General features: G+C 35.0%; 1 protein-coding gene across 1 annotated transcript; it reads left to right on the forward strand.

The window, feature by feature from the left end:
- Nucleotides 1-1,592: 1,592 nt before the first annotated feature.
- Nucleotides 1,593-18,647, forward strand: LOC123541249 (gastrula zinc finger protein XlCGF58.1-like). Its single transcript, XM_045326666.2, has 5 exons — nucleotides 1,593-1,663; nucleotides 10,490-10,816; nucleotides 12,019-12,190; nucleotides 13,978-14,190; nucleotides 15,255-18,647. The coding sequence occupies exons 2-5, from the start codon at nucleotides 10,502-10,504 to the stop codon at nucleotides 16,496-16,498; spliced, it is 1,944 nt and encodes a 647-aa protein (XP_045182601.1). The 5' UTR covers nucleotides 1,593-1,663; nucleotides 10,490-10,501; the 3' UTR covers nucleotides 16,499-18,647.
- The last annotated feature ends 2,270 nt before the right edge of the window (nucleotides 18,648-20,917 follow it).

A 20,917-nucleotide genomic window follows, 5' to 3' on the forward strand; every position in this document is an offset into this window, starting at 1 on the left:
AATGACTTAAAATAGTCACTCGTTATTATATCCTGAAATATGAAAGTTACATTTTTTACAGGCAGCCAATACTGTAGAAATACTTGTAACAGACAAACATAAATATGACGACGGAGTATAGGCCTTTTTCCTTTTCTTCCATATGTATACAGGACAGGAATCCAATGAGCAATGTAATTTGTCCACAGTAAGTTAGAGGAACTGTGTGCAAATTTGATTCTGGTTATAACATAAAAAAATCATTTGGCATCGTGCCTTCAATGTGTATTTCACGGACCATATTTGCCTTAAAATAAAGAAACTGAATGTCAAAGTTTACAAATTACAGTTTAACTGTTATACTGCCTAACACCAGAATGTAAATCATCTCATTAATCATTACGCTATTTAATCAAACAAAGATACGTCGATGTTCTCAAACATTTTGCAGATATATACCATTAATTATTACATACTCGTTTCTATTTCCCGTTAAGTTACACTGGTACCGGAAACGTCAATATTTTTCCATACACTGACGCCTGAATTTCATATCGGGTGCGTAACGTAATTCAGTGTGTGTTGTTGCACTATTTTTTTTCTATTTAGTTCAGTATTGTCAGTCCTATTCAGGCTGTTGAACAAATTTATGATATTTGGATTATATTTTTTACGTGTAGATGCGTATGTAATAAAAAGGTTATTATCTTTGCCTTGTATAATCTTGTGCACCTGATCTTTTGAAAGAAACAAGTCAGAAATAGTAATAGGAAGAAGAATGGGAAGCAAGTTTATTAGTATCAAGTTTCTCGTTTGGAAAGTAGGAAAAAACCAACAGATTGGCGGACTGGAAGTTTCCCCTACAGTCTATATATGAACTGGTCAACCACCTATTTCCTTTCTATTTTTTCGTCAATTTATTGTAAAACTTTCATGAAAAGTATAGGTGTAAGAAAAAAGGTGGAATTTTATGAAGATACGTGCATGTGACCCGTGGTGGTAAGATAAGATAAGTTTTATTTTAATTAAGTCGGCAAGACATATAACAATACAACATGAGCTCTGACTGAGCTTTTTAACCGAGTACTGGAGGCAAGTATAAACAAATAGCGAATATAGAAAAGCTGTACTGGGGAGTAAAATAGTTTCACGAGTACATAGTTTAAAACAAATTACCACATAATAGTCTGGGCACAATTCATAAATTTATACTAAATTATGACAGTATGGAGTCTAAATAATTAAATTATGTTAAGATTACAGTATCCCTATCTACATCAATTGCACAAACAAACTGCTAAAAGGCAAGACAAATAAAGAGATGGTTATAAAGGAGCAAGTATGTAAGACAGCTTATTAAATATGAAATTATTATCTTTTTATTCCATCATAACAATGAAGATTATGTGTAGGCATCAACTCTACTTTAGTTAAAACAAAAATAATTTTTGTTTCCAAACAGTCATATCACAGGGCTCTTACTGACGTTTGTATGTCTAATCTGGTCATTTTTATATGAAACAAAGACGGGTTTGAATTATGGTTTTTAATCATATACCGAATAGTACGATTGTACGAATGAGAAATGGTACGAAACCTTCTACCTTAGCGGTAGTCTCCCTTAGATAGTCGCGTCCCTCGCCATTTGCAACCCCGGACACGGAAGAATTAATTCCTAGAAAAAGTAAGCGTACTTGTACAGTTTAGATTAAGTCTTTGAAATATGAATGCTAATGACTTGTTTAGCCAGTGTGCACAACTCTTGATTAAATTACTTCGATGCTTTCTTTCAGATTTTGACATGAATTGTTGACAAATAAAACCATGTTTAAAATGAAAATTTTCGGATGATGATTAGAAGGCGGACAATTAAACCCAGTAGACATTTCCTTTAAAGAGATATAAACATATTTGAGTATGAAATGTTCATGCTACATCAATTAAATTACATCTTTAAACGTATGAAGCATATTTCATTCATAAATGTCTTAATATGTGGTGTTAAATAATATACTGGGTATACCAGTTACCGTGAGTCTTATATTCAGTGTACTCTATTTATAACAAAACGGATGTATGAAAGGATAAATTTTATTCTGTTTAATTAATTTATATTTTAGCTTTAGACTTTTGGCAAAAAAATCATCAAAACACCAGGTAAAAGTTCCACTATTGTCATTTAAAGAACAGAGGTGGGCAATTTTAGCATTTTCTGGCATATACCTATTACCGTGAATTTCAACTTTCAATCTAAAGAAGTTGTTAAATTGATCTAAGACAAAGAAAGCAGTTCTATTTTGCAATAGGCCAAACTAAATATGAAACAGATATGGCAGAAATAAGCAACTTCATTGAAAAAATTGCGGAGAAAAATTGCAAAGTTTAACTATAATGACCAGTCAATTAGCTAAATTCCTTATTTTCTGGGATCATTGTGAAATAAAGAGAAAGACACTCCAATTTTCAAAAATAGTTTTGCTAAAAATCTAAGCACATTGAGCATGAATAATGAGAGAAAAAATATAAAGCACTTTTCATGTTAAGTGTCAAAATGGGACATTCGCGGTAATATGTATATCCCGGTAATTGGTATACCCAGTATACTGAAAGGAGGCAGTGGCTAGAGAACCCGAATCGGTTCCCTAGACAGCGAACTTATTCATCCGGAACCGGTTCTCTAGCTAAAGAACCGTGCATAGGCTAGGGAACCAGAATTTTATTTCCATGCATAAAGCTGTGAAATTCACTTTGTTTCTTTTGGTATGTATCATGCATTATCATAATTAATTTTACCATTTCAGCAAGCCAGCTAGGCGAATGTGTCACTTTATGTACCAGACACTTTATGTACCAGCACTTTATGTACCACTTTGGACACCTTATGTACCACATATATGATAAATAGTGGATGATAATTTTTGTATTAATTTGATGAAAATGTTACATTTTATGTTACTTGATATGTTTTTTACTAAATTTAGAAGTTAATTTTCATAATTAATAAGGTACAATTTAACTCTTTCCCATAGAAATGTTAACAACATTCTATGGACTTAAGCTGATTAAATCAAAGTTGTTTTCACAGGTAATTATCACATATTCACAGTGCTACACTATGAGATACAATTACTATATGATATATAGATGGTACACTAAGTGTCAAAGTGGTACATAAAGTGTCTGGTACATAAAGTGACTGGTACATAAGGTGTCGCACCCCAGCTAGGCCCCTTTCATTTATCTGTGTTTACTGTGTCTCCAAAAGTGTACTTGCAGCATACTGTCTGCCATATTGGAATGATAAAATAAACTAATACGCATGAATGCGGAAATCGTCTGCACTGGAGCAAGCCGAAATAATCTTGAAAATTAAACAGGTCTAGTATATTGCCCGATAGGTGCATCATGCACCGATCGGTGTATCATGCACCAATTGGTGTATTTAGCAATTCACCAATCGGTGTATCAACACGTAGGATGCCACTTTAAAACAAAATATTTCGAGAACCGGAAATAACTGCATTCCGATACCTTCACATGTTGTTGATGACATCAGCCATTTTCAGTCGCCATTTCATTTTTTTCCGACAGACTGCTGCGTTTCTTGCGTTGTTCACATTGAATGCACTGTCACATAATTATAATTCATTGACAGGTAAGAGAACACCAGTTAAATACCCCAACAAAAGTGATTTTATCCAAAATTCCTTTCCTTTATAAAACCGCAGCCATGTTAGATTCGGATCTATGCTTATAAAGCTACAAAATTTTCCCAACATCCCAAAATTTGATTGACGTGTATTACCTTGAATATGTATGGTGTACCTGTAGCGACATAATAAAATACGAAATAAGTTTACACAGTGTCAGTTTTGAAACCCCGTAACGTTCAAAGTTATTTAACATTTGTATTATCAATAAGAAGTGATATCAAAGTTAGTAACATGATGGTTTTATAAATCATTATGTTATGTAAATCAAGAGTGGATCAAGGAGTTTGGTTAATAATTATCTATAGCTTGAATTCCTTTTATATCAATCTTCAATTTAGTTGTCAATATCTATTTTCCCTCTGTGAGGATTAGCATGGGCTTTAGTGACGTGTCCTTTTCTGACTTTCTTTCCGTGGTATTCAGTCTATTTAAATATGCATTATCACAATATCATGAGTGCATTTATTAATTTATTTTGTATGTTATACAGCACTTGCTTAGATAACTTTTTTTAACAAATAATTTGCGGTAATTTTATATTTTGGTTTATGTCATTTTTTGAACACCATACTTTAGCATAATTTTCAGACAGATGCTGATTTTTCGAGCGTTTTGGCGCAGAACCAAAGGGAAGTCACCCAGAATACCCGGGTATCAATATGGCGGAACACATGCTGCAGTAGTATTGAGAAATTATAGACAAAAGTGTTTTTTAACCCTAGAAATTATTGTGTTCGAAAATAAATAATATGTAAGTAGTACATGTAAATGTGTTTTATCATTACGTTACCTTATACATTTAAAAAAAATGAAATAATTTGAAAACTTTACCTCGGAGGGTTGTTCTTTTGTTTTTCCCATGATGCGAAAATATCAAATACACATGGAATAACGGTCAGTTTATTAACTTTCTGAGCCGATACACCGATTGGTGTATTGTTGAATACACCAATTGGTGCATGATACACCGATCGGTGCATGATGCACAAATCGGGCAATATACTAGACCTGTTAAACTTATAAGGTACAATACAATAAAAGAAACAGTTGAAACAAATTAACTTTTATTAAGTAATTTCTGTTAATTGGTATTGATCACATATATATCTTTTTATCTTTTAGATTTGCAATAAATCACTTGCAAACTTTAATCCAATAAAAAAATGTTGCACATGAAATGCTGAGGTGTTACAAACCAGTATTTTTAAAGTGATCAAAGAATCCGCATGAAGCTTTAACGGCAATTAAATTACTTTGTACATGTGTACATCCGTAAACATGTAATGACGCAAATACAAATCAATATTATTTTATATTTAAATAATTTAAACATCGCACATGTTTAAAGCAAATAACAGTTAAAAAACGGCAATGTAGTTTTCACTCATTCATTCATACTATATAGTTAATATCATTCCAATATGGCAGGCACGGTATGCGGCGAGTACACATCTGGAGACTGTAAACGGAGATAAATGCAAGGGCATGGTAAAATTAATTAAGATAATAATATGAATGATACTTTAATACCAAGAAACAAAGTGGATTTCGACAGCATTACGCATATAAATAAAATTCCGGTTCCCTAGCCTATGCACGGTATTTTGGTTAGAGAACCGGTTCCGGACGAATAAGTTTGTTGTCTCTAGGGAACCGATTCTGGTTGGCTAGGGTTCTGGTAACTGGACCCCTAGACCCAGAGCCCTAGATTTGGCTGCAATTTCATATAATGAATCAATAGTCATTTGTTTATTTCTTTTAGTCATGGTAGTGCAACAAGAGTACTATTATTACTAGGGGTGCGTACCGGTTCTCGATATGTATCGAATACCGGTATTCAGGGTTCGATCGATACATCGGATCGAACGTTCCTGCATCGATCAAAAGCTAACTACATGGTAAATGGCCTCATTACCGCAGATACTTATGTATAATGCGCAGTTTTCTGACCCCCGGGACCACCCCGAATCGTGGGCACGCAGATTATACACAGGTATAGGTGATTTTCCAACTTCAAAACAAGTTTGTTTCCGATGGTCGCCATTTTGATAAAGGGAAACTACTCTCCGCGCTAACTGTCACCGCTAAAATATAAGATTGCCGTTACATTCCGTAAAAGATCGAATGGTTTAATTTTCTTTCAAACAAAATTAATTTCATACAAATTTGAAAGTATTTTGATTAAAGAAATATTATTAAATCATAAAATTTATGATACTAATTAAAGATTGAGTATTCTCTTTAACCGAGATCAAACTGTAAACAACAAAATTGACAGAGGTGACAGCTAATTGCTGGCTATTTGATCATAACAAAAAGACTATCACACCTTTCGTTATCATTTGAATTGAGAAGCTCATGTCATTTTGAAAGATACCATTCTGAAGTATTGAATCAGCTGTTACTAACAGTGTTAGTTATTTCTTCAAAATAGTTAATTAAAAAAAGGTAAAACAACAATTCTAATATGCTTGCCTCTGTTTCCTAAAGAAAAATGTATCCAAGTCCTGTGATTTTGACTCAGAATAGACCGACCTTAGAAGTGAGTAATTATAGTTCATATTGCATTACTATAATGGTCTTGTACTCTGTTATTATTCTGTTTGAAAATATCATATGATATATCGAATATCGATCATTTTGTATCGATACAAATATCGTATCGATCATTTTGACCGATACGTAGCCCTAATTATTACTATATTGCGACAGCTTATCTCTGCAAGTCCAATTTAGATGCTTTAGATGATTCACCCCCTTTCCTAGATCTCAGATTTCTGGAAAGTAGTCGGTCCGACGGACATGGTCCGACGGACATGACTGAAAAACTTTTGACGCGGTCTGCCGTTTCTTAACCCGGATGCGGTCCGACTGACCGGCATTTATCGTACCCCGAGAACCGCAACATCTCAGATAATTCATCTAAATGGCATCACTAACATATTCTGCTGGGGCCTAACTGGGAAAGAAACATAAATTAATGTCCAACAATCGTAGTGAAAAGAAAAAATGTACGAAAATAAGAGCCTTGACGGAACATTTAACGAGAAATTGACTAAAAATCGCTCCTGACTCGTATATGATGGAGAAAAGCAACATATGCGTTGCACTGACATTTTTTTTCAGTCTGGCATATTGTTTTTTTGTCCAGCAGATTTTTAGGCATTGCTTGACTGAATATCCAGCAATTTTTTCCAACTTTCCTAAAGTCTGAGATCTATTGGAGTAAAACCTTGAAACAGAGGTCTTGTGTTGAGATGAACAGTTTCATACAGATGCAAGAGTGTCGCTCTGACTTGATGAAAATGACTGTGATGCTGATGGTCGTGCAAGTCCATAAAAATCCTTTTAAGTCTTTTGATCCCCCCAGTCTTAGATTTGGTCAGCCTGTTGACATAATATTTACTGTTCTGACTCATAATTTAAATTTGAATGGTCGCGAAAAACCGGTTACAACTTTTGGTTACGATCAATTAAATTTGTGCTTCGCTGGCAATAGAGAATATGTTCTGAATTTTGATAAGAGTATTTAGTACCAATTTGGATGCCAGGATCGTGGCTGTTTTGAAGTTTTTAGCTCAACTTTTTGAAGAAAAAAGTAGAGCTATTGCACTCGCCCCAGCATCGCCGTTAGGCGTTGGTTAAAGTTTTTGATAAAGTCAAATATCTCTGCTACTGTCAAAGCTATTGACTTGAAACTTAAAATAGTTATTATCTATCAAAGTCTACACCTGGAGAAACAATCCCCATAACCCTGTTTGAATTTTGACAGACTTATGCCCCTTTTTAACTTAGAATTTTTTGGTTAAAGTTTTTGATAAAGTCAAATAACTCTCTATCAAAGCTTTTGACTTGAAACTTAAAATATTTATTTACTATCAAAGTCTACACCAGGGGCACCATCCCCATAACTCTCATTTGAATTTTGACAGAGGTTTGCTCCTTTTTAAGTTTAAAATTTTTGTTTAAAGTTTTTGATAAAGTCAAATATATATTTGATTGAGTTTAAGCCCCTTCTAATTCAGTGTCAAGCACTGAGAAAAGTCGAGCGTGCTGTCTTACAGACAGCTCTTGTTTGTAGGTCTTTTTCATTTATTTTTTGTCTTAAATTGAGAAAAATTTAAAAAAAAATTCTGTACAGACCCAGTTAAAGACGGAAAAAATTGCTGCAGATTATAGGGGTATGGGTCTATACCTCTAGACAAGCCTATTAGGGGTTGGCTAAGGGTGTGGACCCCATTTTCAAGGCCCCGAAGGTGGGCATATTATAAATTTGCACTATCCATCCGTGTGTGTGTCTGTGCATCCGTCCGTGTAAATTCTTGTCTGGGCTGTAACCCTGCCATCCCAGGGTCCTCCCCAGGCCCTTTCAGCCGGGCGCTGCGCCCGGCTTAAATAGCTTAGCACCTGGCTATAAAATTTCAATATTATAAATTTTCATGCATTTCCAATTTTATCTCCTGTAAACATAACCAGCTTTTATTATATACCTATAAATATTCTGTAAAAAAAATCGGCTTGAATTTTTTACTATTAAATATGAACAGACAGACAAAAATTCCGTATTGTACCTTTTAAATTCCGTATTGTATGCTGCCGGACTATTTTCATTAATATGCATGACCAGACACATTTCTATAAATAGCGCACATAAAAACTTCACTAAGTTCCATTAATATCGATAAACATTGAAGAAAACAAGAATCAAAATGGTAAAGGTATATAATAAAAGGTTCATTATAACAGTAGCTGGATCTGGGACTTTGTATTCGGCTCTCGTGGATTTTGCAAGGTTGGATCACACTCGGCTTGCGCGCCTTGTGAGATCCGATCTGGCAAAATCCACGAGAGCCGAATACTGCATCCCAGATCAAGCTACTGTTATAATAACCCTATTTGATCATGCACGGAGGCAAAATCGATAATATTATAGTCGCTGAACAGCGTCACGGACAGTGTTACAAACAATCAGCTTATTTTACCGCCAACTGTCAAATTGTACTTTCGTTTTCGTGCACGACGATTTTTTTGCAAACCAGATTTTATTTTGAGCAAAACTGCATTGGGTTCAAACAAATTTACAAACAAATTTCGATTTTGCATGTAATAAATTTTGGCTTAGTTAAAAATGAAACCGGTTGGCAGAAATTGACGAATCTGTTCAGTTGCAACCAAATAAAACGGACGCTGGTACAGAACATGCCAACTGTTAATATTGTATTTTCCATATCCAGCAAGTAATAGCTAGGCTATTTCAATAAAAACTACCTGGAAAACTTGCAAAATTGCGACTGCTATTGGCGAAAATTGGGAAAAATCATACCTGAAACTGCATTATATTTCGGACGACACTAATTCGGATAAGTCAATACATAGTGTCAGAGAAGGTAGAAAACATCAATAATTTGATTAAATTACTTTTACTTTAAATATTCTTTCATGAAATGAGCTGCAGATTCAACTAACCACGAAACACAGAATTAGAGGATAGATTGTGTTTGCCCGTGTAAGGATCAAATAGGTTGACATTATTTCCTCTCAAAACTGCTATGTTTCTGTAAAAACTTAATTGATGCAAGAAAAAAAATCACAATGCATATTGTCTTTTAAACCCAACTTCAAAGAAAATCAAGCTAAGAAAATATTAAATAATGATTCTTGCATTGATTTCTTCTTGATGTATTTAAGCTACCTTTGATAAATATGTTAATATAATGCAGTTTCAAAAGTTGTTTCATATCATACTTATAATTCATCACCTCAATTTACTTAAATGGATAACATGTTTATCGTGATAAAACAGCTAAAAAGTGTACCCGACTATAATTCCACAGAGCCCGGCTATAAAAAAATCCTGGGGAGAATTAACACTGCATCCATAAAGGGATTTTGAAATAACTTAAATAACATAAACGTTCACCATAATGAGATGACGTGTCCTGTGCAAGACCCAGACCCCTAGCTCCAAGGTCAAGGTCACACTTAGAGGTCAAAGGTTAACAGGGTCTGTTTTGTGTCCAGTCCATAACTCTGCCATCCATGAAGGGATTTTGAAATAACTTGGCATAAATGTTTACCATAATGAGACGATGTATCATGCGCAAGATCCAAACCCCTAGCTCCATGGTCACGGTCACACTTAGAAGTCAAAGATTAACAGGGTCTGTGTTGTGTCCAGTCCATAACTCTGCCATTGATTAAGGGATTTTGAAATTACTTGGCATAAATGTTCCCCACAATGAGATGACGTGTCCTGTGCAAGATCCAGATCCCTAGCTCTAAGGTCAAGGTCACACGTAGAGGTTATAGGTTAACATGGTCTGTTTCATGTCCAGTCCATAACTCTGCCATTGATGAAGGGATTTTAAAATTATTTGGCATAAATGTTCCGTATATTGAGATGGCATGTCATGTGCAAGACCCAGACCCCTAGCTCCAAGGTCAAGGTCACACTTAGAAGTCAAAGGTATTTCTTGTCTGGTCAATAACTCTGCCATTTATCAAGGGATTTGAAAAAAATTTGACACAAATGTTAACCGGTGTGTCACGCTTATGACCCAGGTCTCTTGGGTCAAGGTCACGAAATGATGTGTTTTTTATGCGCAGACAACTGGAGCATTCTTGGGCATGCATCGGGGGCATTTATCACCAATAGTGACAGCTCTTGTCCCAGATATTCTTGGTTATTAATTTTGTGAAAGTGTAGTATCAAATAAGATCAACACTACAGGGCTTTTTTTAGCCTGATTTGTGAGGAAGTGTCAGTCTCTACATGATCAATAATACATAAATTTCAGGGATACTCTAGGATGGATGGCTACCCAGCTACCAATACCGCTACATACAATGGCAACTCCATCGGACCAATAAAATTTGAAAGTGAGCCCTACCATTATGATGTTAGCAATAATAACCAAAGTTACGGATATGATGGTTCAGGGACGTACGGACAGACAGCCTATCAGCAGCCAGGATACCCGTACACACCAGCAGCTCATCCTCAGGGGACAATACAGACCAATGCTCAAACACCAAATCTCTATAGCCATCATCCCACAGACCAGTCCTCACAGCCAGCGGCAGTGAATGGGGATAGCTCCCTTTTTACCCCAAGGAAACAGCTGGTAATGTTATTACAAATGTACCTTCATTTTAATGTCCCTGTAGTAGCGGAGCGGGTATACTTCCGGTCTTTCAGTTCATCTGTTTGTACACCATTTCATTTAGAACTGGTCAATAAGTAGAAAATTCTTGATGTTGCATCACTCAAACTTCATAGGATGACTACTTATATTAAGTAGATAAACCAGTCATTTTTGGGGGTCAGTAGGTCAAAGATCAGGGTCACAGTTAGCTCTAGGCTGAAAACATCTACTGTTTCAATATATAAAAATGCTTTGGACTGCGTTGTCAAACTTCATAAGTTGATTGCCTACGATCAGTAGACAATGGTAGATGACCCCTTTTATGGGTTGGTCGTTCAAAGGACTAGGTCACAGTTACCGCTAGGCTAAAAACAGTATACTCAATAATCAAAGAATGCTTTTGTCTAACAGTCTTCATAGGAAGGTTGCCTGTAGTCAGTAGATGATCTGTGTCTTTTTTGAGGTCATTTGATGAAAGGTCAAAGCCCCAGCATGCAAATTACATACCCACTTGCCTCAGACAGGCAACCCGCCCGCTTAGCTCATTAGGGAGAGTGTTGGTCTTCGGATCGTGGGGTCGCGCGTTTGATCCCCGGGCGGGGCGTATGTTCTCCGTGACTATTTGATAAAAGACATTGTGTCTGACATCATTCGTCCTCCACCTCTGGTAATTCATGTGGGGAAGTTGGCAGTTACTTGCGGAGAACAGGTTTGTACTGGTACAGAATCAAGGAACACTGGTTAGGTTAACTGCCCGCCATTACATGACTGAAATACTGTTGAAAAAGGCATTAAACCCAAAACAAACAAACAGACAGACAAGCTGTCATAGAGTAATATGTGTTTAACAAACAGCTGTTTTACTTTAAACTCAAAAGATATAATTTCTTTGAAATGATTTTGGGCTTAAAATATTAGAGAAAATGTCAGTATGATAAAAAGATATTGAAAGGTTAAAATTTAAAAAAATTCAGAGTAGAAATCTAGTAGTTCTAATATCATATGTTTTCTGTAAATAACCTTTTAAAGTAGCTGGCTATAATTTAGGAGGTAATTCTGCTATAATTATTTTGATATTATAAATCTGTATCAAATATTATCCAGTACAGTAGATGGTGTTTTGCAAATTGTTTTGGTAGTAAATCACTTTCTGAAGTTTCTAATTATTTTTATGTTTTCAGACTTCAGGAGTTGAACACCACTGTGATATATGTGACAAGGCGTTTAGCTCGAGCGCCAGCATGAGACGACACAGAGAGATTCACACGGGCATGAAGAAGTTCTCATGTGAACTCTGCGGGAACAGTTACACACAGAAGCATAATCTTACAAAACACATGCGGCTACATACAGGTTTGCAACATATTTTTAAGTGACATTGATCTGTAACAGCTTTTTGAAATTCACAGAATGGAAAAGTTGAAATTAATTTTTTTAGCTAGACTGTTTGAAGAATAGGTAGATCTACATGTATTGGACTCACCCTTGCGTCAGTGTCAGCATCTGTTTTATATTTTGTTTTAGATGAAGGACTTGTCAGAATCAAAATAATGTATATAAAAAATCGTGGTTTAGATAATTTGAGGCGAAAATTAATGTAAAGCACTGCCTTTAATTATCTGCTGAAAGTTTTGCATTTTGTTATGGGCAGCTGTCTTGTAATGTATTTATAATTTATTCAAATGAAAACTTTTCTGTTTTTTGCCAACTCATGTGCCAGGTAAAAAAAAGGTATTGAAAACATGGCAATATCTATGTTTGAAGGAACATGCCTCCAAAGTTTTTGTTTAATATTCTGAAATTTAGAAAATCATTTCAGATTTTTTGGTTGTTTTAAATAAAAGGTAAAATGTATAGATACAATATAAGGTCGAAACTAGTAGAAAAATAATAGAAGCAATAAACATAATAGGTTGGTCTTAACACTTTTTATGACCCCGAAGGGAGGCATATTAGTTTTCGACTGTCCCTCCATTAGTTCGTTCGTTCGTTCGTTAGTCACAATGTTAACTTTTTGCATGAAGGCACTTTACTCGCAAAGCACTGCACCCAGGACCTTCAAACTTCACATGCTGATAGTACTTATTGAGTACACCATGCCTACTGACTTTGGGGTCACCAGGTCAAAGGTCAAGGTCACAGGGGCCAACGTTAACTTTTTGCATGAAGGCACTTTACTTGCGAACCACTGCACCCAGGACCTTCAAACTTCACATGCTGATAGTTCTTATAGAGTGCACGAACCCTACTGACTTTGGAGTCACCAGGTCAAAGGTCAAGGTCACAGGGGCCAACGTTAACTTTTTGCATGAAGGCACTTTACATGCAAACCACTTCATTCAGGACCTTCAAACTTCACATGCTGATAGTACTTATTGAGTACATCACCCCTACTGACTTTGGGGTCACAAGGTCAAAGGTCAAGGTGCTGCGGGGGCATTTGTCACCATTAGTGACATCTCTTGTTCATTTATATGTTAGATTCTTACAAAAATATTAACTTCCAAGTGTGGGGCCTAAGTGGGCGAGTGGTTAAGTGACTTCAAATCACTTGCCCTATAGGTTCGAGCTTCGCTTACATTTCTTTATGTAAAAAAGCCATTCAGCTGATGTATGTAAGGTCGGTGGTTCTACCAAGGGGCGCGCCTTTGAGGAAATGCACAGCGGGGTACCTAGGGTGGGAAGTCACCATATTGCATATAATTGTGTCGGTGTGACGTTAAACCGAACAAAAAAAGGAAAAAGGAAATATCTTAAAAGTAGCCATTATTATCCCCGCAAGTCAGTTCATTTCTTTAGGGACTATTGTAAATCATGGTATACGAATACCTAAGATAAGTATGTTCAATACGCAGTTGAAGTAAAGGTTTTGGAAAAACTGTTTTGCAAAAGAAATTCAAGTTTGTTATCATTCAATGTCATAACTCTGTATGATACATGTATACCATGGCAGTTAAGGTATTTGTTATAAATTTTAAATTTTCAAACACAGTTGCTCAAGAAAGCAGTTCAGAACAATTTTTATTATGTACTTTGAAAAGTAATGGTGTATGAAGTATGAAATTCCAAAATGAAAATTCAAAATTGTCGATAGGTTAAACCATTTATATCCCTTTATTGTTGAATACTTTACTTTTCAGGAGAGAAGCCATACAAGTGCCATCTATGTGATAAATCATTCTACATTCACCATCACTTGAAGAATCACATGTTCCAGCACACAGGTGAAATGCCATTCAGGTGCACCAAATGTAGCAAATGCTTTAAACATAAGTTCCGATTTGACAGACACATGTTGACGCATGAGGAGGGTGGAAATACAGATGGTAGCGTGGCACAGACCCCACCCTCGAGTAATTTTCATATTCATATATTATTACTTGTGTATTATAGTATAGTTTATGCTTTATATATATTAAGTAGCTGATTGTGATAAAAGCTATAAGACTAGTGACGTCTTTCTATAAAAACCACAAAGTCACAAAGCTTGTCCGCCCAACTCCTCTGACTCCACAAGACAGATTTACACCAAACTTTACAGAAGCAATCATTGCCAAGTCTAGTTTTGCATATCATGGGCATGTTCCAGTTTAATGATTTTCGTGGGAGTTATTGTTCTTCATTCATCAATTCTTATGAACTGACTAAGCATATGTTTGATGGATTTCTGCCAAACCATACGGGAGGGATCAGTGCCAAGCTTAGTTGTTCATATTGAAGTTATATTATGGTTCAGTGATTTTCAGTGAAGAACTATAACCTGTTATTTGTCAAATTTTATGATATTTTGGCTACTTCTCGTACAACATTGGGTCGATTTCCACCAAACCTTACAGGAATTATAATTGCAAAGTCAAGTTGTGCATATTATTGACATGGTTTGGTTCAGTGACTTTCAGCAGAGTTATGGTGATTGATTTGTCGTATGTCACAAGTGTTCACATTACTTGCCTTTAACCATTGCTCAAAATTTTGCCAAACCTCAGGAGTGTGAACATAGTTGTGTATATCATTGGCATGTTAAGGTTAAATGTTTTTCAGTGGAGTTTTGACCCTTGATAAAATTCCATGATGTCTGTGCTACTTCGCCTATACCATTGGTTGGAATTCCAGCAAAGTTCACAGGAGTTACCAGTGGATGAATCGGTGGAATTTTATGGTTCCCTTAAATTGTGGCATTTTACAATGTGTGTGTGTTAGTAGTGGGAGACATGTTTCCTGAAAAAAACAATCCCTTGTTTATTATAAAAATAGGTCATACATATTCAGTAATCCCTGTTTGACTTGTTTGAACATGTGAAATGCTCTTGTTCTTGTTTTACAGACTGCAAATTTATGAACAGTATAAAATTGTATTGACAACAAAGATTGCATTCATTAGATTAGACTAATTTGTGTTTTCATTTTCTGTTAACAGTAGCCACAAGTGAGGATAATTCAATGAATGAAGTCTGGAACAATGAGACAGATGATGACGATGTAGACTACTCGTACGATGCGTCACTATACGATTCCTTTGATGAGGATGGGAACAAATATGACGAACACGAATGCGAGGTTTGTCAGCAGATCTTCATCAGCAAAGAAAGTCTGGATAACCATTTCAAGTTACAACATGCCGTCGATCGTGAATTCAAATGTGATGACTGTAACAGCATTTTTCTTACGCGTGCTCATCTTGTTCGTCATCGTCGTACACACACAGGGGAGCAGATATACGAATGTGAAGAATGTAACGTGAGTTTCCGATGGAAGGTTAGTCTGCATATCCACATGCGGCGACACAATAATGACTATAAGAGGTATGAATGCACAATGTGCAACAAATATTTCCTTGCGAAAGAAAGCCTTAAGAAACATATGAACATGCACCTAGGTATGACAACTTACGAATGTGACGAATGTGAACAAAAATTCACTCAGAAAAACGAGTATAAAAACCATTTACAGTCTCACGCTGATGGATTAGAAACAGGTGGTCGCGATAGTATTGGAAGTCCGAAAGGAACTCCGAAACAACCGCCCACTTGTAAAACTTGCTTTAAAACATTCAGTTCTAACTCCAGTTTGAGGAAACATGAGTTCACACATATGGATGTTAAACCTCACAAATGTGATCTCTGCAATGTTTCTTTTGCCCAGAAAATCCAGTTACGACTTCATAATAAAAAACACAATGGAGGCAAGATGGATCCTCCATTGTTTTATCGTAAAAAAGAAAATCAGCCATTGAAGAAAGAAAAAACTGAAGAACCCGAAGTTGCTGAAACCAAATCCAATGTTTCTACACCAAAGCGTAAATCTCCAACGAAAACAACCTCTCCTTCAGCAAAAGTGAACTCAACAGCAAAAGTTTCACCAGTTAGAATCAAGATAGATAAATCCAAAATAATACCGGAACGAAGGAATGCGCCTAGAAAAGCGCGTAACATAATTAAAGAGGAAGAACCAGAAGAGGAAGAAGAGGAGGAGGAAGAGGAAGAGGAAGAAACATCAGAAGAGGAAAGCGAGGCGGAAAGTGAAAATGCCTCAGAAGAGCCAGAACCAAAAAAGTCACGCTGGGAGGGGTATCGCTATCCAGTTTGTGAAAATTGTCATCAGGTGTTTAAGAAACGAAAAGCTTTAAGTCGACATCAGAGAACATGCAGGAAAAAGGAGTAAACTTTAGATGATGGTTGAACAGGAAAGTAGAATGACAAAATTATTTTTACAGAAGTAGCTTTTTTAGATTTTTTGGAAAAAAAACTTACATTAGGTATTGTGACATAATTGTTTGGGGGAAGTGAGCATTTTTTTATGTGGGTAGTTCTTGTTTTTGCGAACATTATTAGTAATAAACTGAGGATTGCTTAAAATGGGAAGATTTTTGTTTGTTTTCTTTTTAGAAATGATTTTTTTTTAAATTGATGGTAGTTCACTATTTTTAGGGCATTAGTTTTACAGGTCTTATAAGCAGAAGCTGATAATTTCTTTAATCCTTACTTCCTTTGTTTGCAAAAAAATTTAAATTGTTAAATCTTTATTGTCACTTCTTTTTTCACACTTTTTTCTTCCCAATTTTTTTTTCTCCCAGTTGCTATTATTATATGTAGTACAATCTGGATTTGTTATATAATTTGGAAACTGCCAGTGTAGCTACTGTAAACATTTTTAGAACAATTTTAAATATTCTTGTTTGTTAGTATATATTTTTACAAAGAACTATTTGTAAACAGATCACAGATTTTGTCACTATTGTAGATGTATAATAGTTGTGAAGTCTGTATCAGAAGCTTTTGTTTCACAGACAGTTTTTAGCTATTGAAAGACTGATCAACTTGAAACCCAGACAAAGTTCTCAGTCTAATGGTTTTGCCCTAAATTGTGCTTAACTCCGATACTGTATTATAATAACTTTTAGGTTTTAAATGGAATACTTCAGCAGTTTCTTTGATGTTTTGATTTTCGTCAAGAGGATCTTAAGGGGGGGGGGGGATTAAAATTTACTTCCTCGACTGTTACTTGCTGCTATTCTACCAAGCTTAATATACAAGGGTGTCTGATTATCACTGTTATAAAATAATCTAAGGTCTGTTGAAAAATTTTGATAATTTGGGCTAGAATTGTGTGAGGCCAAGAAAAACACTACAAGCTGTTGGTTTTCATTTAGATCTTGCATGTACAATGAGTACTGGTGATTTGATACCCCTCACCATATGTGCCATTGGTTCAGGCGATTTGATATGCTACCAGGAACATAAGGTTGCTATAGCAATTGTTTCCTTCTATTTGATTATTGTCTAGGCTATGCATCACTTTTATAAGTTGTTTTTAAAAAATATATTTTGTGGATAACAGAACTATCAATGTTTCTTGTTTACCTGTATATAGCATTGTTTAACTTCATTCCATTTTTGAATTTTACATACCATGTTGAAGTTTGATGTTTATTCTTGTTTTTAATCCTTTATATAAATATATATATGTAGATTTTACCAACTATTATGTAATTAATAGAATTATGTGAATAAAAAGAGGGCTGCCTTGGGTTATATGTTTGTGCGTATATATATATGTGTGTGTATATATATACATAATTGTGTGCAAGATTTTATTGTGGAATATTTTATCATTGATTTTTAGTTCAGAAGGTCAAAATCACTTTCTTTATCTTGAAAATGAGTAACATGAAAAGCATTGTTGGGCCTTTTAGACTAATGCATAATTCAGTGATTTTCATGGGTATTATTTGTTTGCATTTCAGCTTATTGGCAGTTGCCACTGTTGGATGGAAACTCCTTCAGAAGACTGTTAGTAGTTTTTTAGTTGGAATTAAACCAACTGTTTTTAGGTCAGTAGGACAAAGGTCAGTGTCACACTAGCATTGAGACTATAAAAGATGTCTAATCTTTAATTTTAAATGCTTTGGTTAGATTTTCCAGTGTAATGGTAATACTGATGTGTGGACTGACATAAATACAAATCAGTGTGTTGTAAAATGTTTCTGTCCTCACACATAAAAGTTGCACCATGATAATTTGAGGTCAGGGAACAAAGATGTGGGGTCAAATGTCAAGGTCACAGCAATCAAAAGATATTGGGAATGGCTTCCCAGTAATGTGTGAACACTTGAGCCACAGATTATCAAACTTTGATGACTGCCTTCTTTAGGGATAATGCATGTTTTTGTGTTACAACACTTGCAGAATCCGGAGGGATTGGTTGGTGCCCGGGTCCGGTAGGGCGATGGTACCAATGTATCCCGAGGGATTCTGAAGGTGTTATGACACAAAATGAACATGTACTAATGCTATTCCAGCATAAAACGTGTTCTTTTTCGGGTTCAGGTCATTTCCTTTTGAATTTTATTCGTTTTGGGCCTTAATACTTGTACACTATGCCACAGAACAAGCATATATAAAAAGGTGTTTTAACAGCATGCGAGCACGAGAATCTTTCTATTAACACATGCTTTCTGTCCTGTTCAAATGCCCATGAAAAGTTACAGTAATGGCAGTTTTATGCTAGAATGTAAATTAATGACCTTGTTAATTTCTTAATAAATAGGTCAAATTGTCGATAATATACTGACCATAACATGCATAGAACATGTTGAATACACACGAGAGTGAATAAATTTGTGGTCCTTTTGAAGTTTTGTTGTTGGATTAAAATGCCCATTTATACACATCTCTGCAGAAGTTTTATTTGTGTGTGTACTTTTTCATTAAGCTTAACTTTTTTTAAAATGTAGATACGGTATTATGCATGTTTTGTGTGTGAGCTTTTATTGATAAATTTGCATTTATGCTTTATGTGAACCAGTTGTGTACTCGAGAGGATTACACATGTTTAATATGTTATACATATATGTGTTGATAAGCATGATGTACTATGCAGTATTTTACTTAAAATTTTATGATGTATATTTTGCACAAATGTATTATATCTATGTAAATTTTGTACTAGATCTATTTGTACATAAGAGAAGAGAATTATATTTTGGAAATTGAAAGATTTTTGCATATTACAAGGGAATAATAAAATATGAACTGTGCGTATGTTTCAATTGGTGGGATAAATAAAAAATTGAATTTAAAGCTGATTGTTTTTTTGGAAAATTAAGAAAAGTATGTAGATGCCTTAAAATGAAAAGTTTTATACAGAACATGATCATTGACATAGTTGTGAAATTTTCTGTTATACATTGATGAACAATAGTTTCGTTCAGAAGAGTGCCTTTATCACTATAGAAACTATTTTTGCTATCTAAAATAACGAATTATCTTTTTTACATGTTGTTTAATTGTATCCCATTTTCAATTTATCATAATTTTTACAATCATAATGTACTGCTATCTCAAATAGATGCTTTATAGCCCTAATAAGGGAGGTAATCACAATTTGTATTGAATTACTATAGCTTACATGTCACAGTGCATTCAGGAATAATACTTATGACTGTAGAAGGGTAGATGCATAGAGAGTGACCAAAGTTTTTGTTAACCCCTCAAGTGTTATTTGTAGATCTAGAGTCAAACATGTTTGATGCCACTTGCCTTACAAACAGTCATGGAATATATCATTCCTACAACAAGCTGAACAATGCTGCCATAGCTAAAACATTTACCATAGATGGATATAACTTCATGAACTTGCTTGTATAGTGCATCATTCCTTTGCAAAGTTTTCATTATAATATATCAGGGAACTTCTCAAGGATATTGAAATAGCCATATGCTTTCTGCTGGGCACACTTTAAGTTTTATAAGGCATATACATGTAGGATACAGCATGTTGTTTAATCTCTGTAATTCTGTAGATGTGAGTAAAACATTTTTTTCTGCAAAAAAATCATAAAATGATTTATTCATGGACCCAGATCTAGGTCACTCATTTAAACTCGTATAATATTTGGTGACCAGTTTTCAACTTTGGTCTCTCCCTACCATAGTATTTAAACTTATAATTTATGGCTCTGAGATTTAATTGTATAGAATAGGAAACAATTCACACCAAAGTTATGTTGTTATTACACAGAAATCATTCCATGGTTTGACTTCATATAAAATTGAACAAAATATGCAATTCAGTGATATGTGATAAATGGATTCTGCTGTCTTGAATTTTGTAATGCCATTAATTACTGTAAATTTTTGTTTTGAATTTTGTTTTGAGTTGACTGAAATATGCAATGAAATGTTATTTGATTAAGTGGAATCTGCTTAATTGAAATTGATATTGTTTTAATTGGTCGAAATATGCACCTTAAGCTTTAGCCTGCTGGCGGCAAGTGATTCTGCCTTTGCTCCCAGATGTGCAGGCTGATCATGGTCTGCACTGTTTGCTGTTCAGTCAGTAAATTTTCAGAGAACACACCTTCAAATAATACATGGTACCGCCCATATTGAATGATGGACCAGTCAATTTTAGAAATTTAGCAGGCTAAAGGTTAACAAAGCATTAAGTGAGATCTGCTGTATCAAAGTCTGTAAAACTGCACTAAACTGTAGATGTAACTTTACTAGGTTATGAGTGGGGGACACCATATGAAAAGAGAGCAATTTCAGAATAAGAGATTTGTGAAATTATAAAATAGGT

Source organism: Mercenaria mercenaria, chromosome 16, assembly GCF_021730395.1.
Source record: "Mercenaria mercenaria strain notata chromosome 16, MADL_Memer_1, whole genome shotgun sequence".
In the NCBI taxonomy this organism is placed as follows: domain Eukaryota; kingdom Metazoa; phylum Mollusca; class Bivalvia; order Venerida; family Veneridae; genus Mercenaria; species Mercenaria mercenaria.

Coding starts and splice junctions, on each gene's coding strand:
- LOC123541249 (XM_045326666.2), top strand. CDS start 10,502: ATGGATGGCTACCCAGCTACCAATACCGCTACATACAATGGCAACTCC. Junction 10,817..12,018: donor TTACCCCAAGGAAACAGCTG/GTAATGTTATTA, acceptor TTATGTTTTCAG/ACTTCAGGAGTTGAACACCA. Junction 12,191..13,977: donor ACACATGCGGCTACATACAG/GTTTGCAACATA, acceptor TTTACTTTTCAG/GAGAGAAGCCATACAAGTGC.